The sequence below is a fragment of the Larimichthys crocea genome, chromosome III, assembly GCF_000972845.2.
Source record: "Larimichthys crocea isolate SSNF chromosome III, L_crocea_2.0, whole genome shotgun sequence".
Lineage (NCBI taxonomy): Eukaryota > Metazoa > Chordata > Actinopteri > Sciaenidae > Larimichthys > Larimichthys crocea.
The window spans coordinates 27,222,051-27,243,228 of record NC_040013.1 but is presented as its reverse complement, the minus strand read 5'-3'; the positions used below and the strand labels follow the sequence as shown (position 1 = coordinate 27,243,228).

Below are 21,178 nucleotides of genomic sequence, written 5' to 3'. Positions count from 1 at the left end.
CCCTCCACCTGCTAGAAAACTAGAAATCTGCACCAATGTGGAGCCATTAAACCAGGAATGAAAACTTGGTCTCAACCCCCATATGTCTTGCCCATTATTTGCAATATACCTTTTCACTTTACATTACTTTTTAATGTGTCCACTACTGCTTTGCAATAACCATGTTTCTCTCCATCTTTGTGTGTGTGTGTCATGGAACTTTTCTGCTGTTAGCTAAGTGTTACTACCAGCAGTGATGAATGCTTACTTTCTTGAAAAAGGCTCTAATGTCCATCCTTCACCCATGCGTTCGCGCTCTGCTCTTGCCGCTGTGAGGTTCGGCTCTGTGTACTTCAGAGGTAAACACGCAAGCGGCAGTGAGCAGGGTCGCATGGAAAACATGGACTGGAATTTCAGTGATGTGGGCGTTCTCTATATGAAAAAGTGGAATGGATTGTATAATGACGCACTGAAGGGGCTCTCTCTACCGTACCCGATGAAATGAGATTTATGATCATATTTAAGTGAATAATGACAGTTTATATGATTATTGGTTTAAACTCATATTCTGGCCACTTTGTATTGCATAAATAGGCATTTTTTTGTGAAAAAAAAATTTAATAAATAAAAATAATAATAAAACACCACCAAATTATTTAGGGGGGCTTGAGAAGCCCCCCTAAAATAGGCCTAGTGACGCCACTGGTTGGCAGCACAAACCCACCAACATATGGCATTGTGCCACCACAACCACCCGTATAACCCCAACCTATGGTTCCCCCACCTGCGTATGAAGCATCTGGAATGAGCCCTCCATTGATAAATTTCGAGGGCAGCAAGCTGTGAAGATACTTAGCTAGCTATCACAATACAGTATCATCATCTTGTGCTAGGGAGCATTTGTTTTCTTAAAGCAAGGAGTGTCTCAGGGGTTCTGGCTAAATAGCCTGGCTATTTGCAAAACTCCTTGAGAATTTGCTAGGCTTAAAAATAGTAGTTTATTGTCCAAGGAAAAAAAAAGAAGTTACCTCTACTCTAACCACACCAGACTCCTCTCACAAGGGCCCAAGCAGCCTCTTTTATACCTCACTAGGCCTAATATTTCTCTACATGTTAGGAATTGGACTGTAGTGGAAAAAGGGTCACATCATTCACCATCAATAAAAACAACTGTAAAACAAATAGTGGCAAAGACAAAGGGATCCTTGCAGAATTTCAGATACTTGCTGTCTTCATTTAGAGCTGCAGGATTTTGTCCGGTGTGTGATTCTGTGAGGCTCAGAGTAACTAAACAAACTATAACTAAATATTGTTATAATAATTGGGCTCTATTTGTTTTACAGATAAAGGTCAGTTTATCCATGGCAGTTAGTCAGTCAGTCGCTTTCAAATCCCCCGATTTTCTAAAAGAGTTATACTTAATTGCTGTGGTACCCCAGCTATACGTATCCCAAAATAATCTGATGATCATTATCATATCCTTTACTAATTTGAATAAAGTAAATCAGATTCTTATAAACCTTGCTGTTATGTAAGAACAGATATAATACATAAATGTTGATTGTAGTCAGTATTTGTGTGAGTGTTGTGACTGAATGTACTTGTTGTGCTATCACATTTCTCTGTCCTATTTCACTGAACTTAAATATACCTCAGCCACTGTACAGCTGTGTCTTTGTTACTTGTCTGATATTTTAATACTTGCTCCTGTTTTGTCTTGCGGTTTGAACCTTGGAATAAATTTGATGGGAATATTGCAAATGGTATTTTTTTGGAAACATCCGTACAATCATGCCTCTGTTAGATAATGGACTCACTCATGGATCACCATTTTAGTATTTTGACACACACACACACACACGCACACACACGCACACACAAATAGTCTGCAAATGAATTTGTGGATTATCCATAATACCTGCAACATTGTTTTGACAACTAGGTAACTCAAACAGAGGACTCGAATGCAGAGTACAAGACTTGATGACTTTATTATAATATTATAAAACAAAAACTAGACTACAAGATTAATTCAGACTTGACTATGACGAGAGGGCTGGTGATCAGGACAACAGACTTGACGCACAGGACAAAGGGAGACGCAGACTATAAACACACATGGAGGGAAATGGGGAACAGGTGGACACAATCAGGTATCAGGGAAGACAATCAGACTGGTGACACATGAGGAAGGGCAAGTGACCTGAAACGAGAGGTTAGAGAGTTAATTTCCAAAATAAAACAGGAAGTCACAAAACAAACATGGAGTCAGGACAAAAACTGAACTTGACATACAGGTGTGACATTGTTTAAGTAGTGATGAGTCACCAACTTCACAAAAGAGCTAGTCTAACAGTTTTTTTTTCTTTATTTCTTCTTCTTCCTCTTTGCCTTATGCATATTTACACTGCTCAGGGTATCGCTGACCAGCTAGAAAAACAGGTTTGACAAGATTTGCATGCTTGAGCTCACATGTAAATATTGCAGGGAGGTTGGTTGTTCATACTCGTTGTTCACAGGCTCGAGTTCTGTCTTGGTCTCAAGGGAGATTTTGATTTTCTGCTGTATTTTGTGTATTTGTAGGAAAATGACGATCACAAATTTCTCACTTGAATATGATGCCATCAACAGCAACAACACCTTCACAAATGGAGATATCATCAATGGAAGAATAATATTGGAGCTTTCTAAGGAAACTAGAATCAATTCGCTTGTTTTCACAGCAAAGGGAGAAGCTCGGGTTCGCTGGACTGAACATCATGGAAACCATCATGCTCATCATGCTCATCATGCTCATCATGTTCATCATGCCCATCATGCTCATCATCATCATGCACAACATCAAACATACTGGTCTGAGGAGAAATATTATGATGTAACACAACATATCTTAAAAGAGACGAGACAAGATGGTAATGTATTAAATTTGACCACTGACATGTCATGTTATTTTAGTTATGCGACTTAGATAATAAGTTTTATCATGATTAATTGTTTTCCAGGCACTGAAGTCATTGGTGGAGGAAGACATGTATTTCCTTTTTCCTTCCAGATTCCAGACAGGTAACTATTCTTTACTTTGTCTTCATTCATGATGATTCATTGATGTTTTACGTCCGGTAATTAATTTTCTATTATTGTACTTCACAGAAAAATCCCATCAACTATCAAAACGCCAGTGGGCAAAATTGTTCATAAGATGAAGGCAGAGCTGAAACAACCAATGAAGCTGACGAAAAAGGCCAAAGCCCACTTCACATTCGTGTCCAAAGCAGACATGGATATTCCCGGACTCATGGTAAGAAATGACCATTCTTTAAAAACACAACCATTTAATAAATGTTCTCCAAACAGAAGAGACGATTATCTAATTGTGTTAATAATCTGAGATGGTGGTCTCTTTTTTTTCCAGGAACCTCAGCATGGTTGCAAGAATAAGTCTGTCAAAGTGTTTGCCTCTGGGAATGTTTTAATGGATGTTTACACCAAGCGGATGGGATACAAGCAAGGTAATCTGGCAGAGGGATTTCGATCCATTGCCTTTCTTTGTTCACTAACTGGACACACCTAGTTTATTTCAGCTCTTGTTTGGTAACAACACACTGTGTGGAGGGAGTGCCCTTAGAAATGTTTTGTTATTTTTTAAGCCAGTCTGACTTGCTACAAACAAAAAGTCCCTAAAGGTTAACAGGGATTATAACGTGTGGGTGGATTTTGGCAAGGTGCAGTCCAAAGACTTAGGTTTGATTTTATCTTTGGTTGGAACTTTTTTTTCTTTGTTTTTTCTTTTTTTTTGTAAGATGGCCAAAATAAATAATAAGTGCAAAAAGCGTCTGCACAGGCATATGGAAAGTTTATTCAAATTGAATTTGTGTTGGCCGGAACAACTTGGACCATGATTTTAAATATATTAAATTTTTTTTCTGAATAGAAATCTTGATGTGATTGATTTTCAAGAAAATGCTACAAGAAAATACATTTATATTATAAGCAGCTGCTCTGTTTTGAACCAGCTGAATCTGCTGTGTGTAATTTTCCTGCAGCCTTCTTCCATGCTGTTTATTTGGGCAACACAACTCAACTACATTCATGATAGAGCCACAGTTATGCTCTGTCTTTATACTCGGTCAAAAAAAGAGATGATTTTTGAATTGTTATTAATTCAGCTCCTAAATTTATGGCAAAATCTTTTATTATCAGAGCTCGCCTGTCCGTGTTTCTGTGTTGCTCAGGCTGCTGCTGACAGGATTTAAGAATAAAATGAAGCTGTGACTAATTTGCTTTAGAAAGAACACACATGTCCTGGTGGACCAGTGGCATCTGGTGGTGTAATTGTGGAGTACAACCATTTCAATTTATGCGCACCTTCTGAGCATGAAGGAAAAACTATGGTGGACACAAAACAAGCAGAAAATGTGAAGTGTCAGTTCAGTGTTCAGTTTGTCCGTTCTGGGCTACTGTAGAAATATGGTGATTCAACATGGTGGACTGTGGAAGAGGACCTGAAATGTCAGTAGAAATAAAAGGTTCATTCTAAGGTTTTTCAGATGATTATAAACTAATGAAACAACATTTATTATATTCATAGAGCCCCCTTATACACTGGATCTTTTCTGTCTGTTGATTAATAGTTTCGTAATGAATACTTCTCAGTGATTTAGTTCAATATTTTGTGTTTCATTTTGTTTTTAAGAAAGAGAATATTCATGTTCAGCAACTAAAAGTCTTTTTTTTTTTTTGCTGACTTCACTTTATTTACTCCGTTTTACAGGTGAGGATATCCAAGTGACGGTTGAAATCAGCAACCGCTCAACTCGTTCAGTAAAGCCCAAATTTGTGCTGTACGAGAAGAAGAGTCACTTTGCCCAGGGTCGCAGGAAACTTTTCACAAACGACATCCTTAAGGAGAAGGTGGAGGATGTCCCCCCCTCCGACAAAGAGACTGTGACCAAGGTGATCACCATCCCCAAGGAACTACAGCCCTCCATCCTGAACTGCTCCATCATCAAGGTGGAGTACAGGCTGAAGGTAAACCGCATTATTTCATGGTCAGAGGATAATTTTGCATTTCCTCTTTCTGAGGCATTCTTTGTTAATGGGAAGCTTGTGCTGCTTTTCTTTGTTCCCGTTTTCATTGTTGAAAATGTCTTATTTGTACTTTAAGCTAGTGAATGAGTTTTTTTTTTTTTTACTGGTCACATAAAAATCTATTACTGATATTACAAGCATGTCTTTCAAGGGAATGGCTTAGCTTTTCTGCTACGTTAATTATCTAAAATATACAAAAGGGCAATGTAAGTAAGTGTGACTGTATATAATACGATAATACTGTGTTTCCCACAGGTCTACCTTGATATAAAATATGCTACAGACCCTGAAGTCAAATTACCCATTGTCATCTTGCCTGCCTATGGGGCTCCTGCTATGAATCAAGCACCTCCTCCTGCTAACTATGGATTTCAAGCATTTGGGTATCCAAACCAAACACCGTGGAACATGGCACCACAACAACAAGCAGTGCCCCAACATGTGGGTCCCCCACCCGCCTATGGGGCATATGCGATGTACCCCTCCTTTCCTGCTTCTGACAAATATTCGGATGCACTGTAAATACACCATTGATTTAGGATTGCACTCCTAAAACGTGTCACACTCATGATGTACAGTTAAAATAAGGATCAGAATTGATGCAGCATGGATATAGAAGAACAGAAATAAATATATTGAAAGCGTGGTTCAAAAAATGGTTTTGAGTTCTATAACTAATTTCTCTGTTTATGACAGCTGTGTGGTGTGTGTTTATATGGCTTACTTGTAAAAATGTAAATCATAAAGCTACAATGTGTCACAGGTGGCTGGTTTTAGCAACCAGGCTTCGTCGGACCACCTCAGCTCCATGCATGCTCCGTGTCTTTGCCTATCTTTGAACTAGCTGGAAGTTGGCGAAGTCACCAAGATGGTGACCAGAGCTGCTCACTTAGAGATTCAATGGCTTTTCAGAAAACTTGATGTAATTGTTGTTCATATAACAAATAAAATACTTACACTACCCATGCAACCTGAATGCCAACAGTTTGGTTTTGTTATGCCACTAGTGGCTAGTGTTACCTTGAGCTGCTAGTCTCAAGCACAGATAAGAAATCACTACAAAGGTCTGGAAACATCACCAAAAGGGTTTATAAAACTTCACACATGCAGCAGACCTACCCGAGACCTGTGAACAAACTTCATTATGTTCCACCTGCTGCCTTAAGACTACGACATTAAAACATAATATCACAAGACAGCTACATCCTGACAAAAAAAATAATAATAAAAGAAATACTGTATTTCATGTCCATGAAAATCAGTACATCTTCTAGTAGTTGTGTTCATTGTAAATAATTCAATACACTTCTTATATTGACATATTGTCATTGTCTAATCTGGTTAAAGTCAGATTCGAGTGGTTGAGTCACTGACACTGACTTAAAATAAGATTTAGCGTAGGGACTTTTACTCTGAATATTCCAGGTCAACGGTAACAACTGTGAGAGTGAATGGAAATTTGTGTGACATAATCCCAAAGTATGTCATGTTCTCACATGACATACTGAGCATAATGAGTAAGAGAGGCATGTGACCATCTGATCACTCTGCTCCCTGAGGTGGTTAACAAGCAACCACAGGAGCATACATGATTATGATTCTGACCACCCACTCACAGTTTAGGTTATTGTTTTCATTTTATTTTTTGTAAACTGTGGTTGATTTACACAATAAAATGTGTTTAAGAAGATGCTACAAAAAATACAATTACAGTGATCAGGATCTTATTTCAGGTGCCAAACTTATTGATCATAGCATTTTTAAACTCTGTGGACCACCATTTTTGTATTTTTTATGAACCTATGAAAAAATGTTTTCCCAACAAACTGTGTTCACTGTGAACATGTGGATACACACTGTTTGTTTGCACTAGCTGTATCTACTGTATGTTTTAAAGTCTTGTATTGTCTTGCTTCCTGTTGCTGCCTCTTGGCCGTGTTATTGTTGACCCATGTGGTTAAATAATGGTAAAATAAGGTAGAGATGAGTCACTCACGAGTAAGATAAGATTAAGCTTATGTACTTTTATTATTTATTTATATTTCTAATCACCCACTCTGAATATTCCAGGTCAATTTCCTTTGGACTAAAATTCCATTACGTCAGTCAACACATAAAACATCTACAGTGAATGGAAATTGTGAAACACTGATAAAGGGACACGTGATCATCATGAACCCAGATTAAAAATATAGGTATTACTCCACCCACTGAGGTGTTTATCAAGAGACCATAAGGAAAGTGCATAAATTTAGTGTTAGTGGCTGAATGTTTATCCAGTCACTGTGTGTGCACGTGTCTCTCACCTGTAGTCACAGGTAAGACAAGCAGGTTTGGCAGGATTTACATGCTTGAGGGCAGATATAAATAGTGCTGAGAAGCTGTGCATAGTTTACAGACGTGAGTTTTGTCCAGGTCTCATTCGAGATTTTGTTTTTCTGGCGTGTGTGTTTCTGCGCAGGAAATGACCATCACAAATTTCTCAATCGAATATGATGCCATCAACAGGAACAACACCTTCACAAATGGAGATACTATTAATGGAAGAATCATCGTGGAGGTTTCTAAGGAAACTAAAATCGATTCACTTATTTTCATAGCACAGGGAAGAGCTCGGGTTTGCTGGAGTGAACATTATGGGCAATATGCACATTATACGTACTGGGCTACTGAGAAATATTATAATGTCACACATGATATCCTGAGAGAGACGAGACAAGATGGTAACGTATTAAATTAATACAATATGTGATACATTGTAGCTAATAGAACAACTTAGATAATGAGCCATTAATAATATACTGATTAAGGTTTTATAATTCATTCAGTTCCAGGCACTGAAGTCATTGGCAAAGGAAGACACGTATTTCCTTTTTCCTTCAGGATTCCCAACAGGTAACTATTCTTTACTTTGGCTTCTTTTCAGATTGATTTTTTAATTCAGTGGCTTTCATTTTTTTGTTATTGTACTCCACAGAAAGATCCCATCAACTTTCAAAACACACATAGGCAAAATTGTTCACAAGCTGAAGGCAGAGCTGAAACAACCAATGAAGCTGAAGAAAAAGGCCAAAATCCACTTCACATTTGTGTCCAAAGCAGACATGGATATTCCTGGACTTATGGTAAGAAATTGTTAATCTTGAAAAAAGCAACCATTTAATAATAAATAGACATTTATCTAACTGTGTTATTAACCTAGGATGGTGGCCTTTTCTTTTAGGAACCTCAGTTTGGATGTAAGAATAAATCTGTCAAAGTGTTTGCCTCTGGAAATGTTTCAATGGATGTTCACACCAAGCGGATGGGATACAAGCAAGGTAATCTAAACAAATCTTAATCTAAACTGACTTCACTGTTAGAAATAAACACAACACAAGGTTTTTCTGTAGCACTATTAACTAGCTTGTAAGTCCTGTTGGCAAGATAAATGGTCTGAGGAGGAATTTTCCCCTGACTGTTCCCTTACTGTCATATCATTCCTTCTCCAGTCCTTGTGATACACAAACTTCCTGCTCTCTTATCAATCACTCCCTCAGCCAAGCTTCCACTTTTATCTATAATCTTTGAAAAACTTGTTACGGAGCCACTCCTGAAGTTGTTGGTCATAAAATCTTTTCAATCATTCATTTGTCATTTGTTCAACCGCTTTCACAACATGTCAATGTGTTATGTCCACTCTATCCTTGACTTCTCCACTAAAGGATTGTTTGTCTCCTTCCTTCATCTAAAACCCAGCATTATTTGTATTGGACCAGTATATGAATTTTGGCCATTGTATTAGTAAGCATCCTGATTTAAAAAGAAAAAGAAGTATCACAAGAATCAGATTTTTTTATGTGACTCTTTGTCCTGTGTTTTATTTTGAAATGTATTTTTTTACTTCTTGTTTTCTCTACAGGTAGGGATCTCAAAGTCACGGTTGAAATCAACAACTGCTCAACTCGTTCAGTGAAGCCCAAATTCATTCTCTATGAGAAGAAGAGCTACTTTGCCCAGGGTCGCAGAAAGGTTTGCACAAAGGAGATCTTTAATGAGAAGATTGAGACTGTTGCATCCTCGAACAAAGAGACTGTGACCAAGGTGATCACCATCCCCAGGGAACTACCTCCCTCCATCTTGAACAGCGCCATCATCAAGCTGGAGTACAGGCTGAAGGTAAACTGTGAGACATTGCTCTTTCATTATGATGTTTGCCAAAGGAGTTAATAAGTGCAAACAATGCAAATAATTGTGATTGTATAAACACTGTATGATAATTCTAGTGCTATAAAGAAGAAAATCCAACAATATAACATCAACTATGTCTTCCACAGGTTTGTCTGAACATCAAATGTGCTTTAGACCCAGAAATCAAACTCCCTATAGTCGTCCTACCTGCCTCTGAGGTTCCTGCTGACTATGGATTTGAAGAATTTGGGCACCCAAACCAAACCCAAACCCACCCAAACCCAAACCCAAACCAAGCATCCTGGAACATCGCACCACAGAAACCAGCAGTGCCCCAACCCGTGGAACCCCCACCCCCCTATGGAGCATATGCAATGTACCCCTCCTTTCCTGATTCTGACAAACATTCGGATGACCTGTAAATACGCCGCTGATTTAGCATTGCACTCACTAAAACATTGTCACACTCAGGATGTACAGTTAAAATAAGTATATAAATGAATGCAACCTCATTGATGCAACCAATGATGTCAGCGTGGAAATACCAATGCCTGCAGTTTCTCCAATGGATACTTGAAATTAATATTTTTACAGTCTGATTCAAAAAATTATATTAGTTTCTATAACTAATTTCTTTGTTCATGACAACTGTATGTCACGGTACAGTCTATGAGTCTACCATTTACTTGTGTGATTTTCTTTTGTATGTATTGTGAGCATTGTTGCAGGGAGCCTGATAACACAGATTTCGAGACCAATGCTGTAATTGTTGTGCACATGACAAAAAAGAACTTGCACATCATGTAACTCAAATACCAACAGTTTAGTTTTGTTATGTCAGTAATGTAGCCTTGAATTGCTAGCCTCAAGCACAGATGAGAAAAGGATACACGAGTTCACTTCTCTCTAACTTTTATTTGAGGTGCTTTCTTCCCTCTGGGGTCATAAAAGGTTTCATACAACTTGTTTCAAACATGCAGCAGTACTCCCCAAGACACGTGAACAAATTTTGATTGCTGTATCCTACTGCATACTGGAACTTCTTATGGACCCTCAAAGTGTTTAATATTAAATATGAATAACCTTTTATCATCACTACACTCATACTGTCATACTGTGCATACTGTGTATATTTATATTTATTATTTCATCCTTATATGCACACATTTCCTTTTCTATACACACAGATATTTATGTATATATACTGTATATGTTTGATGTTTATTTGAATGAAATTCCTCGTGTGTGTACACATACCTGCCGAATAAAAGTGATTCTGATTCTGATTCTTTGTTTACTACAGTGTGATATTGATTCGCATATATTGATATTATATAAAATACAGGTTGTGCTTACCTTGTATTATGACATAGTAAGGAACAGTTTCGCAATAAATGCTCCTCACTAAGTACAATGATTACATGTTATTTTTTATTAAGGTTATAGGTTAAGATGCATGTTCACTCAACACCGGCAAAATATATTTTTTGTGACCACACCAAACCACAACCACCAGTGAATTTACCATCAAATACTCTGATTGAGTGAATTAACTCGCTTTATTATTATTATGTTTTAAAGGGGAGGCTCTCCACGTCACAGCTGAAATCAGCAACCACTCAACTTGTTCAGTAAATCCCAAATTCATACTGTACGAGGAGGAGTTTCTGTTTCCTAGCAATCAGACTGTGGCCAAGGTGATCACCATCCCTGGAGAACAACTGCCCTCCATCTTGAACCGCTCAGAGTACAAGCTGAAGGTAAATAGCAACATGCTATGAACAAATAGGCTGTGCAACGTGTACTGACTCAGAATCTTTTAGCACCTTTAGAGCAGGTTTAGATTTCATTTCACTTTTTTGCCAAGTTGTGCTTAACATTTCTTTGATCAAAACTCCTGAAATGAAACTCTGTTGTGATTCTCTTATGCATGCCAAACCGTCTGAGGATGCCCTCTGGAGCATAAATGCATCAGTACTGGAGGGAATATTCTCTAAATCCTCCTGATGCTTAATGCATGCAGGCATTATCAGTATTGTTTCTCTGCTAGGTGAGGTTCTGTATTATTACCCTCATTTGTATTCACATTTTATCACATTGTACAATAGTTAAGAATTTTGTAAACACAGTGTTATAGCTAAAGTATGTGCATTATATATTATATATGTAGTTTTAACATTTAATAATAATCAGGTATACCAATGGATTTGCCCACATATAGCAAATGTAGTTATAACATTTTGTCTTATGTATCCATAATGTTAATCTCAAATTATTTGGCCTAATTTAGCCTGCGAAGCTGCTGGCTAGAGTTACCTGTGTGAAAGTGACACCTGGAGCTATTGATCATGTGACCATGTGTGACACAGATACAGGTTCTGGAGAAGTCCACTGCTACGGTGCGCATACCAGCTTTGCCTGATCATCACGAAAGGCCCCACTACCACCTTGGATCAAATTCAAACCCGCTTTGTGGAAATTTACAGGATTTATTTTTGATCGTCCTTGTGCGTTTACTTCACAGCCTTTTGGAAGGTTATTTGATGTAGCATTATCATGACTGTTAAGCACCTCTCTGTGGATTACAACAAGGTGAACGAACGAGGCACCTTCTCCCCTGGGGACATCCTCTCAGGAAAGGTGACAGTGGTTACCAGCAAGGAAATCAAAGTGCAGTGTTTTCTGGTCAAAGCCAAAGGAAAGGTTAAGGTGACTTGGTCTGAACGAGTAGGACAAGAGATAGTTGTCCACTGCAACAAGAAGAAATACTTTTATTTTGAACACATTATTCTTCAGGATAAAAACAAAGGAGATGGTTAGTATTGCTCTGTCTTGTGCAAAAAGAAACAAAGAGCTGATGAATGCATTTTTAACAAGTAACGTTTCTTTTTTATAAGGGTCAGAAATCATCGGCCCTGGGAGAAATGTGTATCCATTCACCTTTGTGATTCCAAATACGTGCGTAATCATGCTAATCAAACCTAATCCTCTATATGAAATTTATATTAATCATAAACACTTGTTTATGGAATGCACTGGTGAAATCAACTAATCTCTTGTTTATTTGGATTATTTCCCTACAGAGATATGCCTTCAACTTATGAGGGGAAATGGGGCAAAGTTACATATAGTTTGCGAACACGGCTGACTCAGTCTATCTGGCTTGTCCACAAAACCAAGATTGAATTCCCTTTTCTAACCAAAGCAGAGTTTCCTTTTGCCTCCAAATCAGACATGATAATCATCGAACTTAAGGTATGAAATTTATTTTCCTTTACACTTGGTTTTATCAGGTTTTCTTTTAGTTTCCACTGTCTGTCTAGTCAATGTAACTATCTATGCAGCTAATACTCTGATACAGAGATTTCACTTCCTGACGGCTTATGTCTTTATTTGGTAGGAGCAACAATACGCAACCAGGATTTCATTTTATGGCTCTCAAAAGGTAACAATGAATGTTACCTCAGAAAAGGTGGGAGTAAAGCAAGGTAAACTGACCTTACTGACGAATATATTTTTCTGAATTACTTTCACAGAAACATTAATCATGTTTTTCTCTCTTGAATTTGAACAGGCGAGGCAATAGGAGTCTCTGTAGAAGTGCTCAACGAGTCCACCCGCACAGTAACCCCCAAATTCTACCTGTGTGAGAAGCAGACCTTTGCTGCTCAGTCAAAGAGGATAGTACACACAAATGACACCTTGTTTGCAACAGGAGACGCCGTTCCAGCTGAGATCAGTCGGACTATGACCAAGGTTCTGAGTATCCCTCCACAGCTCGCCCCTACCTTCTTCAACTGTGGCATGATGAAGCTTGAGTACAGAATCAGGGTATTGTGTTCATCACTGTACTGTTTTCCATTGTTAAATTACATGAACGACTATTTTGAGAAGCTGAAAAGGATTGTGTATGGTGACAACAGCACCACATAGTGGCTGTATTATGGAGTGAGACGGACAGTGAAAGAGGGAAGAGGGTTTAAAGGGTTAAAGGGGACAGCCCTCATGGCTTGTCTACACAGGAGTGAGGATACATGTAGGAAAAGGTCTCATATTACAGCCCAACCTGTTCTGTCCTACCATCAGCTCAAAACTGTTTAGGCCAGTGTTTTCAGTAAAGATTGATGAGGTAACAGAGAGACAGGGTGGAGAAATCATTTGGTACAATGAAAGGGTAATATTGTATTAAAAGTTATGTTTCTGCGGTTACAGGTCACTCTTGACGGTGTCCCTCTGGCAAGAGACCCAGAGATCAAACTTCCTCTGGTCATTCTTTTGGGTTCGCCAAAACCACATGAACAAAAACCAAAGAGATCCATCTGGTTTCGAAAGCTTCCCGGTTAAAAGGATGCTGCTGCATGTTCATACTACCTCAAGTGCCTGTAAAATGTGTCCGCTGTGTATTCTCTTGTCCACTAGATGGAGATGTGTGTCACTAATTAGTCTACCAGTAATGTTTAATTAATTTGAGTCTATCTCCTTAATGTACGTTCATGTTAACATGCTCCATTACAAGCAAACGTCCTCCATTTAAAAAAATAATATCAACTAAATGTACTTAAAGCATTAAAAGTAAAAGACTGCCCCTGTGACTGATTATTACAATGGTAATACAGATGCATCGATGCATAAAGCGTTTTACTGTTGTAGATGGCTGAGGTAGTGCTATTTCATACACAGATTAGTTTAACTGGGACAAAAAAATACAGAAAGAACAAAGTTCTTCTACACAGATCTGCTTTCATTTTTGTAAAATATTGGACAATGTCAGATCTCTGAGCCTCAAACAGTTATTTAAATAGATCCATGTGAGAAGTTTCGTGGGGGGGAAATGGGATGAAACTGCTAACAACTGATGGACATCTGAAATGTAACAAGGCCCAAAGTGCTTTTTTGTACAAAGCAGTTAGGAAACGTTGGTTTAATATTCAATCATATATTCTCTTTTATACTTAAAAAAAATGTAAATAGTACATGTAGTTGTAAGTAAAACTAACTAATAACTGCAAGTCAAATATAGTAGTATAAAACACAATATTAAGTATAAAGTGTCATAAAATGGAAAAATATATACCTAAAAATATATATTTATGATTATATAGTATTTAAGTGCAGTATCTTGAGTAAATCTTTAATAAGATTTAAACTTAGTAGAGTGAAGAAAGGCCTCTTCTTGACAATAATTTGAACAATTTCCATTTAAGATGCCATTCACTGTCTCCTCTTAAACATGGCTGTTGGGAATGAACATTACACTGCAGCCGAAGGACAAACAAATGAATCAGTGAGAGATGAGAATGAAATGTTGTGGGGATTCTCACGCTCGTCCTTGTCCATGGAGTCATTTTGCAACAGAGGAAAGTATTGAACAAAGGCACATTCATGATTCTAACAGTGCATGTGTTACCCAACCAGCGGTTCTTAAGTGAAACCAGGCCCATGTTCTTGATCAGAGACTCGGAGATCTCTCCCTGCCCAGGAGGGGAAACATGTTGAGAGCTGAGCATTTTATGGTTGGGATCCATCCTGGAAACATTAGATCTGGCTATTGTGACACCACATACAGCACACCCACCTACACACACAGAGAGAGAGAGAGAGAGAGAGAGAGAGAGAGAGAAAGAGAGAGAGAGAGAGAGAGAGAGAGAAAACAGTGTTACTAATACAGCCTCTTGACAAAAAGCATGAAGAAAATTCACAGTGTTCAACTCTCAACATTAAGAATACAAGCATGTGAGTGACCGACACCGGCTTCACATTCCTCTGTTCTGGTATCCTCTGGAATGCTTCACTGGGAATTGGGAAATGAAACTCATATTTCAGCTCACATGCTGCAATTGACTTGTCATCATGTGTCACTTGAGACTGTCAAAAAATGTATTAATATTTAAGAGGGGAAACACATAAAATGTCTAAAAGGCCTGAAAACAGCCTTTATTGTCTAAATTATTGTAAGTAAGTAATAATGTTGATAGGTTAATCACTATGTGGGTAGAGGAAGACTGACAGTTATTGACATAACCAAGAAGATGTTGGTAAAATATAAAATACAGGGTTTAAATGCTGTATGGAGTGGAACAGAATAGAAATCTGCAGTGTGGTTTCATGTAGTACCATCCACACTGTGGATTTAGCTAATTGTGCCTCCTACACCTGCAGAAAGAAGAAATCTGCAAAGCAGCAGTGTGGTTCACGTTCTTCAATAAACTAAAATAGAAACTTCCAGCATGATTTGGTATGATGCAGAACACAGTGTGACAGCTTCTTCTAATCCCTGAATCCTACACCTGCATAAAGACGTCTCCAGAGCAGCAGTTTCATGTCATTCAGTTCATTTTTGGCAGCAGTCGTAATCTTGGCTGTGCTGTAGCAAAGCCTGCCTGGTAACCAGTCTGGCTCCGTGTACAGTGTGCGGGCTGTCAACCAGCCAGCTCCCCACACACACACACACACACCCATGCACACACGCACACACACACACACATGCACACACTCACACACCACAGCCTTGCCTGGTTTTGGAGAAGGGGTAGGGAGGTGTGGCCTCTGGCACCTCCCACCTCCGTAGCCAGAGTGAGTACCATGACAACCATGCGGGCCTGCTGGCGACTCCCTGTCTTCATCGGCCACGGTTGCTATGGTAACTCCCCAAAGGGGCTCCCGCAGATCAGCGGGATGGCCGTCCAGTTGACTAACCCTCTCCCAGCTGGGGAACGGCTGAGGGAGAGCAAGAGAGCAGAGTGAAGGGGAAGGGAGGGTGTGTGTGTGTGTGTGTGTGTGTGAACGTGTAGGATGGCACAGAAGCGCCTGAGGAGGGAGAGAGAGAGAGAGGGAGAGAGAGAGTGAGAGAGTGTGTGCTAAAGAGGGAGAGAGAGAGAGAGAGAGGAAGGAAAGAGAGAGAGAGACCTCAGAAGGAGACACAGGAGACGGCTAGTCTGACCTGCTGAGGCGGCCTATCTCTGCCTACATACAGCCCTTAGCTTCCTGGCCTGACAGCAGGGTGGACAGAAAAAGCTTTGACAAAAACACACTTTATGTTTAATGCTGATTAATTTTATTCCTTCCTTCCTTTCTTTCTCCAGAAGCAGCTTTGATCTCTCTCGTTTAACTAATTGTGTTCATGCTAATTTACACGATTCGTTTTACCCTGATCAATCAGACGTGGAGATTCTTTTCTCAAAAACCCGTGCTTCTGTCATCTTTCGTCCATTTTCCAATCATGTCAGTAACAAGTACCACTTTTTGGGTTTGGACCCAGTGTAATAGAGCCACAGATGGCTCTGTGTCTGTGGTGCGGTTGGAGAAAGAAATGGCATCACTAGGTCCGTTGGCTGGAGAGTACTGAGGGGCTTTTTCTACTCTCTAATTGCTCCAAGCTGTGTCCCCTTGAAAGCCCAGAAACACACAGATTTTAACGTGTGTGAAACAGAACATCCAAAACTGAACCTCTTTCTAACCAGTGCAGATTTGTTTAAAGCTCAGATTTCATTTCATTGTCGTTCTTTTCTTTTTCCCCCCTCTTTGCTTTATTTGGCACACGAAGAAACAGGTGATTCGGTTAAGTACATCATAATGAAGTTTTTATTTTGGAAAAGCAGAGAGATAAACTTCCCATAGTAAACATTTTCTGATCTATCGTAAGTGCAGAAAAGTTTGATTTCTTCTTTTTTTGTTTGTTTTTTTATATAAAATCCTTCTCATTATTTTAAATGTATAAAAAAAGTGACACAAGGCAATTCTGTCAGTGTTACAGAAGGCAAGTTGCCAAAACATTCTATGCTAATTCAAATAATCTACAGTTTCTCCATTTATTTTCTCTATTATACGTGCAATAGTACTTCTATCCTAAAACTAGCTCTACATAAAGTGTGTGACTATATTGTGCACTTGTAGTGGTAACCTTTGGAATTACAAATAGTTTTACTGTGTCAAATCCCTTGACACAAGTTTGTTTGATTACACAAAGGATATAAAAACAAAAAAAAAAAACAGTTCATTTTTATTTATGAAACTCAGAGAAGCACCCTCCCCTGCATAGGTGGACATTGCATATCTTGCAGCCGAAGACACTTTCATGTCGCAGTCCCTTGTTGGTGCAGTTCCTGCAGCGACGAGAGCGCTCTGACATGCGCTCCAGGCGATGTCCGTACTCTATGGGTGAATCTGCGTGTCTCTTGCGTGCTGCCCGCTCCATGCCCCTTGCCCCTTGGTAGTCTCCAATCAGCTGCTGAGCAAGGCGCACCCGGAAGTGCCGTTGGGTGAACTGCTTGCCGTTGAAGCCTGCTGGTGGCGTGCCCCCTCGGCTCTCCCTCAGGATGATGTAGGCATTGACGATGCACAGATTGACGTAAAACCACAGGAAGTAGCGCCACCACTTCTTACACGGCCTGCCAACCTGATAGCACTCCCTCAGCTGGTCACACAGATCAACACCCCTCATGTTCTCCTGGTACAACAACAAGGGTAAAGGTCGAGGTATGCCGAAAGACAAACCTGAGCTCTCCATGCTGTCGCTCTCGCCCTCCCCGTCTGTCTCACGTTGCTGCCGGCCTGGACTGATACCCACGATGCCTGGAGCAGAGTTGGTGGAGAGGCAGCTAACCACCTTGACATCCCGCGTCACCGTAGCAACCAAGTTGCCACGCTGACACTGGTAGAACTCACCCTGGGACAGCTTTCCAACATTGCGGGGGCGGAGGACCTCTGGGTAACCTTTGCGCCCCGGCTGTGTGGGTCCGCAGGCGTATAGTCCATCCCTAAGCAGCCGCTGGAGGAGGGGCACTGAGGTGAAGAAGCTGTCCATGAAGAGATGGTGGTACTGACCCTCCAGGCCACGCACTAGGGAGGTCACAACCCTGTAACCCAGGGAGGCCGCTGCCTCATCTTCATCTGGCTTTCCTACAAAGATCTTGGCCCGGTGACAGTAGCCTGAGCGTGAATCACACAGCATCCACACTGTCAGCCCCTTCCTCAGAGGCTTGGAGGGCATGTACTGGGTGGGGGAGAAACGTCCCTTCATGACAATGGCACACTTGTCTACGGTCAAACAGCGATTGGGCGTGTACGCATCCCACATGGTGTTCTCCACCACATCAAGGAGAGGCCTGACTTTGAAGAGGGCGTCATATCCACGCTCTCCACGCACCGGCTCAGACTCGCGGTCACACAGCTGGAGATACTGGGTGAGTTTTTCAAAGCGCCTGGCAGTCATTGTTTTTTTAAAGCCTGCATTGCCTATGAAAATGTCACTGGCCCAGTACATGCCAGTGTCCGGAAGCTGATTGATGCCCATAAGAATGTTCAGACCTACATAAGCTTTCATCTCTCTAACATCAGTGGGGTGCCAGTGGGGGTCTGATTTTCCACTCCTCCTTTGCCGATAGAGGGCGTATTTGTTTGTTTGTTCTACCATGTGTTCAAAAAGAGAATCTGGGAAGAGTATCCGGAAATAGTCACGGGTGTCAGCATCGTCCCCCAGCGAGTGCTGAGGGCCACTGACAGCGGAGAAAGGTTCGATTGAAATTACCTGGTCAGGTTCACCCCAGAAGTCTGGAGAAGTGCAGTCATCGTCCAGGTCATCTTCAAAGCTGAAAAAACTCCTGCGCTCCTCCTCCTCCAAATCGGAGAAATCAATATCCGAATCGTTTGAGGTGGTATCAGAGCAGTTAGTGGAGGTAGAATAATAACAGTCCTCTGCGTACTCCTCCTCGTCGTGCTTGATCCCATTACTACCAGTGACCAAAATTATGTTGCAGCCTCCTCCTGCGATGAAGCTGGCCGCGTCTGCAGTCTCCGCCGCGGCTGCTGTGCTCGTGAATCCATTCTCCCCCTCGCCGTCCTCCACCTCCTCCCGCACTTCGTCTTCCTCGTCCGAGTCTGGCTTTCTGTACGGAATTTCAAACCACTTCACATCGGCTGAAAGATTAAGCGGAGAGTCTTGACTGTCGCACACCGTGGTACTTTCTGTGTCCGCGCTAGTTTCCAAAATAGTAAAAAGCTCTCTCCCTTTTCTTGCCGTCGCCATGTCGGGGTATTAAAGTGCCCCTGCATGAGTCTTTTTATATAGATTTTTTTTCAACGTGGGAGAATAATCGCACAAACCGGTGATCCGAAATGAACTGATGTGCACTTAACGACTGCCTCTTCTCAAAAAAACTTGCTGGTCGTGGACCTATGCGGCGTCTATAAGCTTGATTCTCATTGTTTCCGCTCCTGGTTTTTCTGGGCTTTGTAGCGCAGTGTGGCCGCAGACGTCAGAAGCTGCATGCATGTCCTGCTTTGTAGGGCGTTTTGCGACTGCAGCTGGTGGGGTTGCTAGTTCGCTAGGCTGGCAGATGGCCGCTTGCTGTTCTAATGCCCGCTGGCATTCACCACTATCAATAAGCCGGATACCCATCTCTGAGGCCGCGGAGATAGAGAAACCACTGCGTAAAATCCAAAACATCACAATCATATACTGTCAATCATCTGTCTAACCTAACAGCTGGAGGGGTGTGAAAACTTTCTAATAGCCACTGTACGCAGCTCTCAAACTGTAAATCCTCTCATCTCGCCCCAAAATGTCTGTTGTTTTAAAGTTTATTCAAGCTTTTATGAATGCAGTCACAATAAGGAAATGCGTAAAACGCACACAGGATGATTTCAAACGCAATGATGGATGTTTCCACAACACACAGGAGTCCTTATTCATCCGTTTGCTAAACACACTACACACTGAACCCGGCCAGAGAAGCAGCTTGTTCATTCATAAACATGCTTCTTTCCTCTGACAGGTTCCTACATGAATCTGAAGCCCTATAGGCTATTGTGGAATTAGGGACCTCCCTCTATTTTCTGAATGTGGGCAGATACTCTTGTGTTTTATTCCAGGACTGAGGGTGAAGAGCTTTCCCTGATGAGATTGATTGATCCTCCTCTGCTGGTCGTGCCTGCAGACCCACAGCATGCAGGCATTTTCAATATTACAGCCTGAATGGAGTTATTATTTTATGTGTTAAAACAAAGTTCATTACACTGCCAGACACTTTAAAGTCACATGTCTACAACACTTGCCCACAGTAGGCATGTAGGCCAATATGACAATGTAGTTCTGCTTATGACCTGTAGTCATACCTGTATTTATTAATTAAGAGACACCTATATTATTCCCTGCCTTCGTATTGCAGTGTTCTCCCTCAGGTGTAACACTCCTATGATAAGTAGAGGGAGCCCTAAATAGATTTTGTGATATGTGGGTGGACTGTATGATGAAGACGTTTCTGATTTTTTCCCACCGTCGCAATGTTACTGCAAATTAATATACAATGTAGTGCACTTTGCCTTTCGATTGATATGGTGTTATTGACCACAGTTGGTTTCATTACAAACAGAAACCAGCAAACCTAAAATGAGACCTTTGGGTTTGACATAAAAACAACAAAACTCTTGTCATGGATTCCTTGCTCGCTTGGGAGGAGACTGGTTAAGTCATGTCTTCTCGTATGGGGGGAAGGGCTGCAGGAAGGGTCCTTTCCAAATTCTTTTAGCTGTGGCGTGAGTGTACATGGCTGGCTGAGCACTGGGTTGCTGCCCCTGGGCCCTGCAGCGGAGGCACAATTTATGCGTCCTTCCTCACTAGCTTATTGCACAGATTCTTGTTGTCTCAGTGGTATCATATTGCCTCTCTGAGCTACAGGCCTTATTGCAGTTTGTATCTGCAGAGAAAAGCATGTGGTGAAGCTGTACTGCACAAGGCAGTGTGCACTGGGAACCAGTATGTTGGAAAATAGTGGAAAATGAGGGAGGCTGTGGACCTCTGATATCCAGCCCAAAAATAGAAGTAAGGAAAAAAAATGGCTCACTCCAGCGTTTCCAGGCCCCTGGAGCAGAGTACTGCAGCAGACCCCTCAGAGACTCCCGCGGTGGGGTGGAGAGACGCCGACCAATGGGGGCTCAGGCGTTC

General features: G+C 40.8%; 4 protein-coding genes across 6 annotated transcripts; 3 read left to right on the top strand and 1 right to left on the bottom strand.

Annotated features, from left to right (window-relative positions):
- Window positions 1-2,455: 2,455 nt before the first annotated feature.
- On the top strand, window positions 2,456-6,037 carry LOC104929269 (arrestin domain-containing protein 3-like). Its single transcript, XM_010743739.3, has 6 exons — window positions 2,456-2,891; window positions 2,982-3,042; window positions 3,130-3,277; window positions 3,392-3,488; window positions 4,751-5,007; window positions 5,323-6,037. The coding sequence occupies exons 1-6, from the start codon at window positions 2,567-2,569 to the stop codon at window positions 5,587-5,589; spliced, it is 1,155 nt and encodes a 384-aa protein (XP_010742041.3). The 5' UTR covers window positions 2,456-2,566; the 3' UTR covers window positions 5,590-6,037.
- A 1,428-nt stretch (window positions 6,038-7,465) lies between these two features.
- Window positions 7,466-10,523, top strand: LOC104929279 (arrestin domain-containing protein 3). 3 transcript variants are annotated; one of them, XM_019266130.2, is made up of 7 exons: window positions 7,466-7,790; window positions 7,896-7,962; window positions 8,045-8,192; window positions 8,291-8,387; window positions 8,969-9,225; window positions 9,384-9,489; window positions 9,523-10,523. In XM_019266130.2, the coding sequence occupies exons 1-7, from the start codon at window positions 7,532-7,534 to the stop codon at window positions 9,657-9,659; spliced, it is 1,071 nt and encodes a 356-aa protein (XP_019121675.2). In that variant the 5' UTR covers window positions 7,466-7,531; the 3' UTR covers window positions 9,660-10,523. The 3 variants fall into 3 exon arrangements, with proteins under 3 accessions (XP_019121675.2, XP_027133803.1, XP_010742056.3); XM_027278002.1 differs by having other exon boundaries at window positions 9,384-9,497; window positions 9,531-10,523; XM_010743754.3 differs by having other exon boundaries at window positions 9,384-10,523.
- A 1,270-nt stretch (window positions 10,524-11,793) lies between these two features.
- On the top strand, window positions 11,794-13,707 carry LOC109140184 (arrestin domain-containing protein 3). The gene is made up of 6 exons (XM_019266133.2): window positions 11,794-12,052; window positions 12,135-12,195; window positions 12,321-12,492; window positions 12,638-12,725; window positions 12,812-13,068; window positions 13,450-13,707. The coding sequence occupies exons 1-6, from the start codon at window positions 11,794-11,796 to the stop codon at window positions 13,579-13,581; spliced, it is 969 nt and encodes a 322-aa protein (XP_019121678.2). The 3' UTR covers window positions 13,582-13,707.
- A 3,529-nt stretch (window positions 13,708-17,236) lies between these two features.
- Window positions 17,237-19,261, bottom strand: LOC113744186 (piggyBac transposable element-derived protein 4-like). Its single transcript, XM_027272757.1, has one exon. It carries the CDS (start codon window positions 19,259-19,261, stop codon window positions 17,237-17,239), a length of 2,025 nt encoding a protein of 674 aa, XP_027128558.1.
- Between the last annotated feature and the right edge of the window lie 1,917 nt (window positions 19,262-21,178).

Excerpts from the sequence above, each read along its gene's own strand:
- LOC113744186 (XM_027272757.1), bottom strand. The coding sequence starts at position 19,261 with ATGGCGACGGCAAGAAAAGGGAGAGAGCTTTTTACTATTTTGGAAACT.
- LOC109140184 (XM_019266133.2), top strand. The coding sequence starts at position 11,794 with ATGACTGTTAAGCACCTCTCTGTGGATTACAACAAGGTGAACGAACGA. Across the intron at positions 12,493-12,637 it reads TGATAATCATCGAACTTAAG|GAGCAACAATACGCAACCAG; the intron begins GTATGAAATTTA and ends TTTATTTGGTAG. Across the intron at positions 13,069-13,449 it reads AGCTTGAGTACAGAATCAGG|GTCACTCTTGACGGTGTCCC; the intron begins GTATTGTGTTCA and ends CTGCGGTTACAG.
- LOC104929279 (XM_010743754.3), top strand. The coding sequence starts at position 7,532 with ATGACCATCACAAATTTCTCAATCGAATATGATGCCATCAACAGGAAC. Across the intron at positions 7,791-7,895 it reads GAGAGAGACGAGACAAGATG|TTCCAGGCACTGAAGTCATT; the intron begins GTAACGTATTAA and ends TAATTCATTCAG. Across the intron at positions 9,226-9,383 it reads AGCTGGAGTACAGGCTGAAG|GTTTGTCTGAACATCAAATG; the intron begins GTAAACTGTGAG and ends TGTCTTCCACAG.
- LOC104929269 (XM_010743739.3), top strand. The coding sequence starts at position 2,567 with ATGACGATCACAAATTTCTCACTTGAATATGATGCCATCAACAGCAAC. Across the intron at positions 2,892-2,981 it reads AAAAGAGACGAGACAAGATG|GCACTGAAGTCATTGGTGGA; the intron begins GTAATGTATTAA and ends ATTGTTTTCCAG. Across the intron at positions 3,278-3,391 it reads TGGATATTCCCGGACTCATG|GAACCTCAGCATGGTTGCAA; the intron begins GTAAGAAATGAC and ends TTTTTTTTCCAG.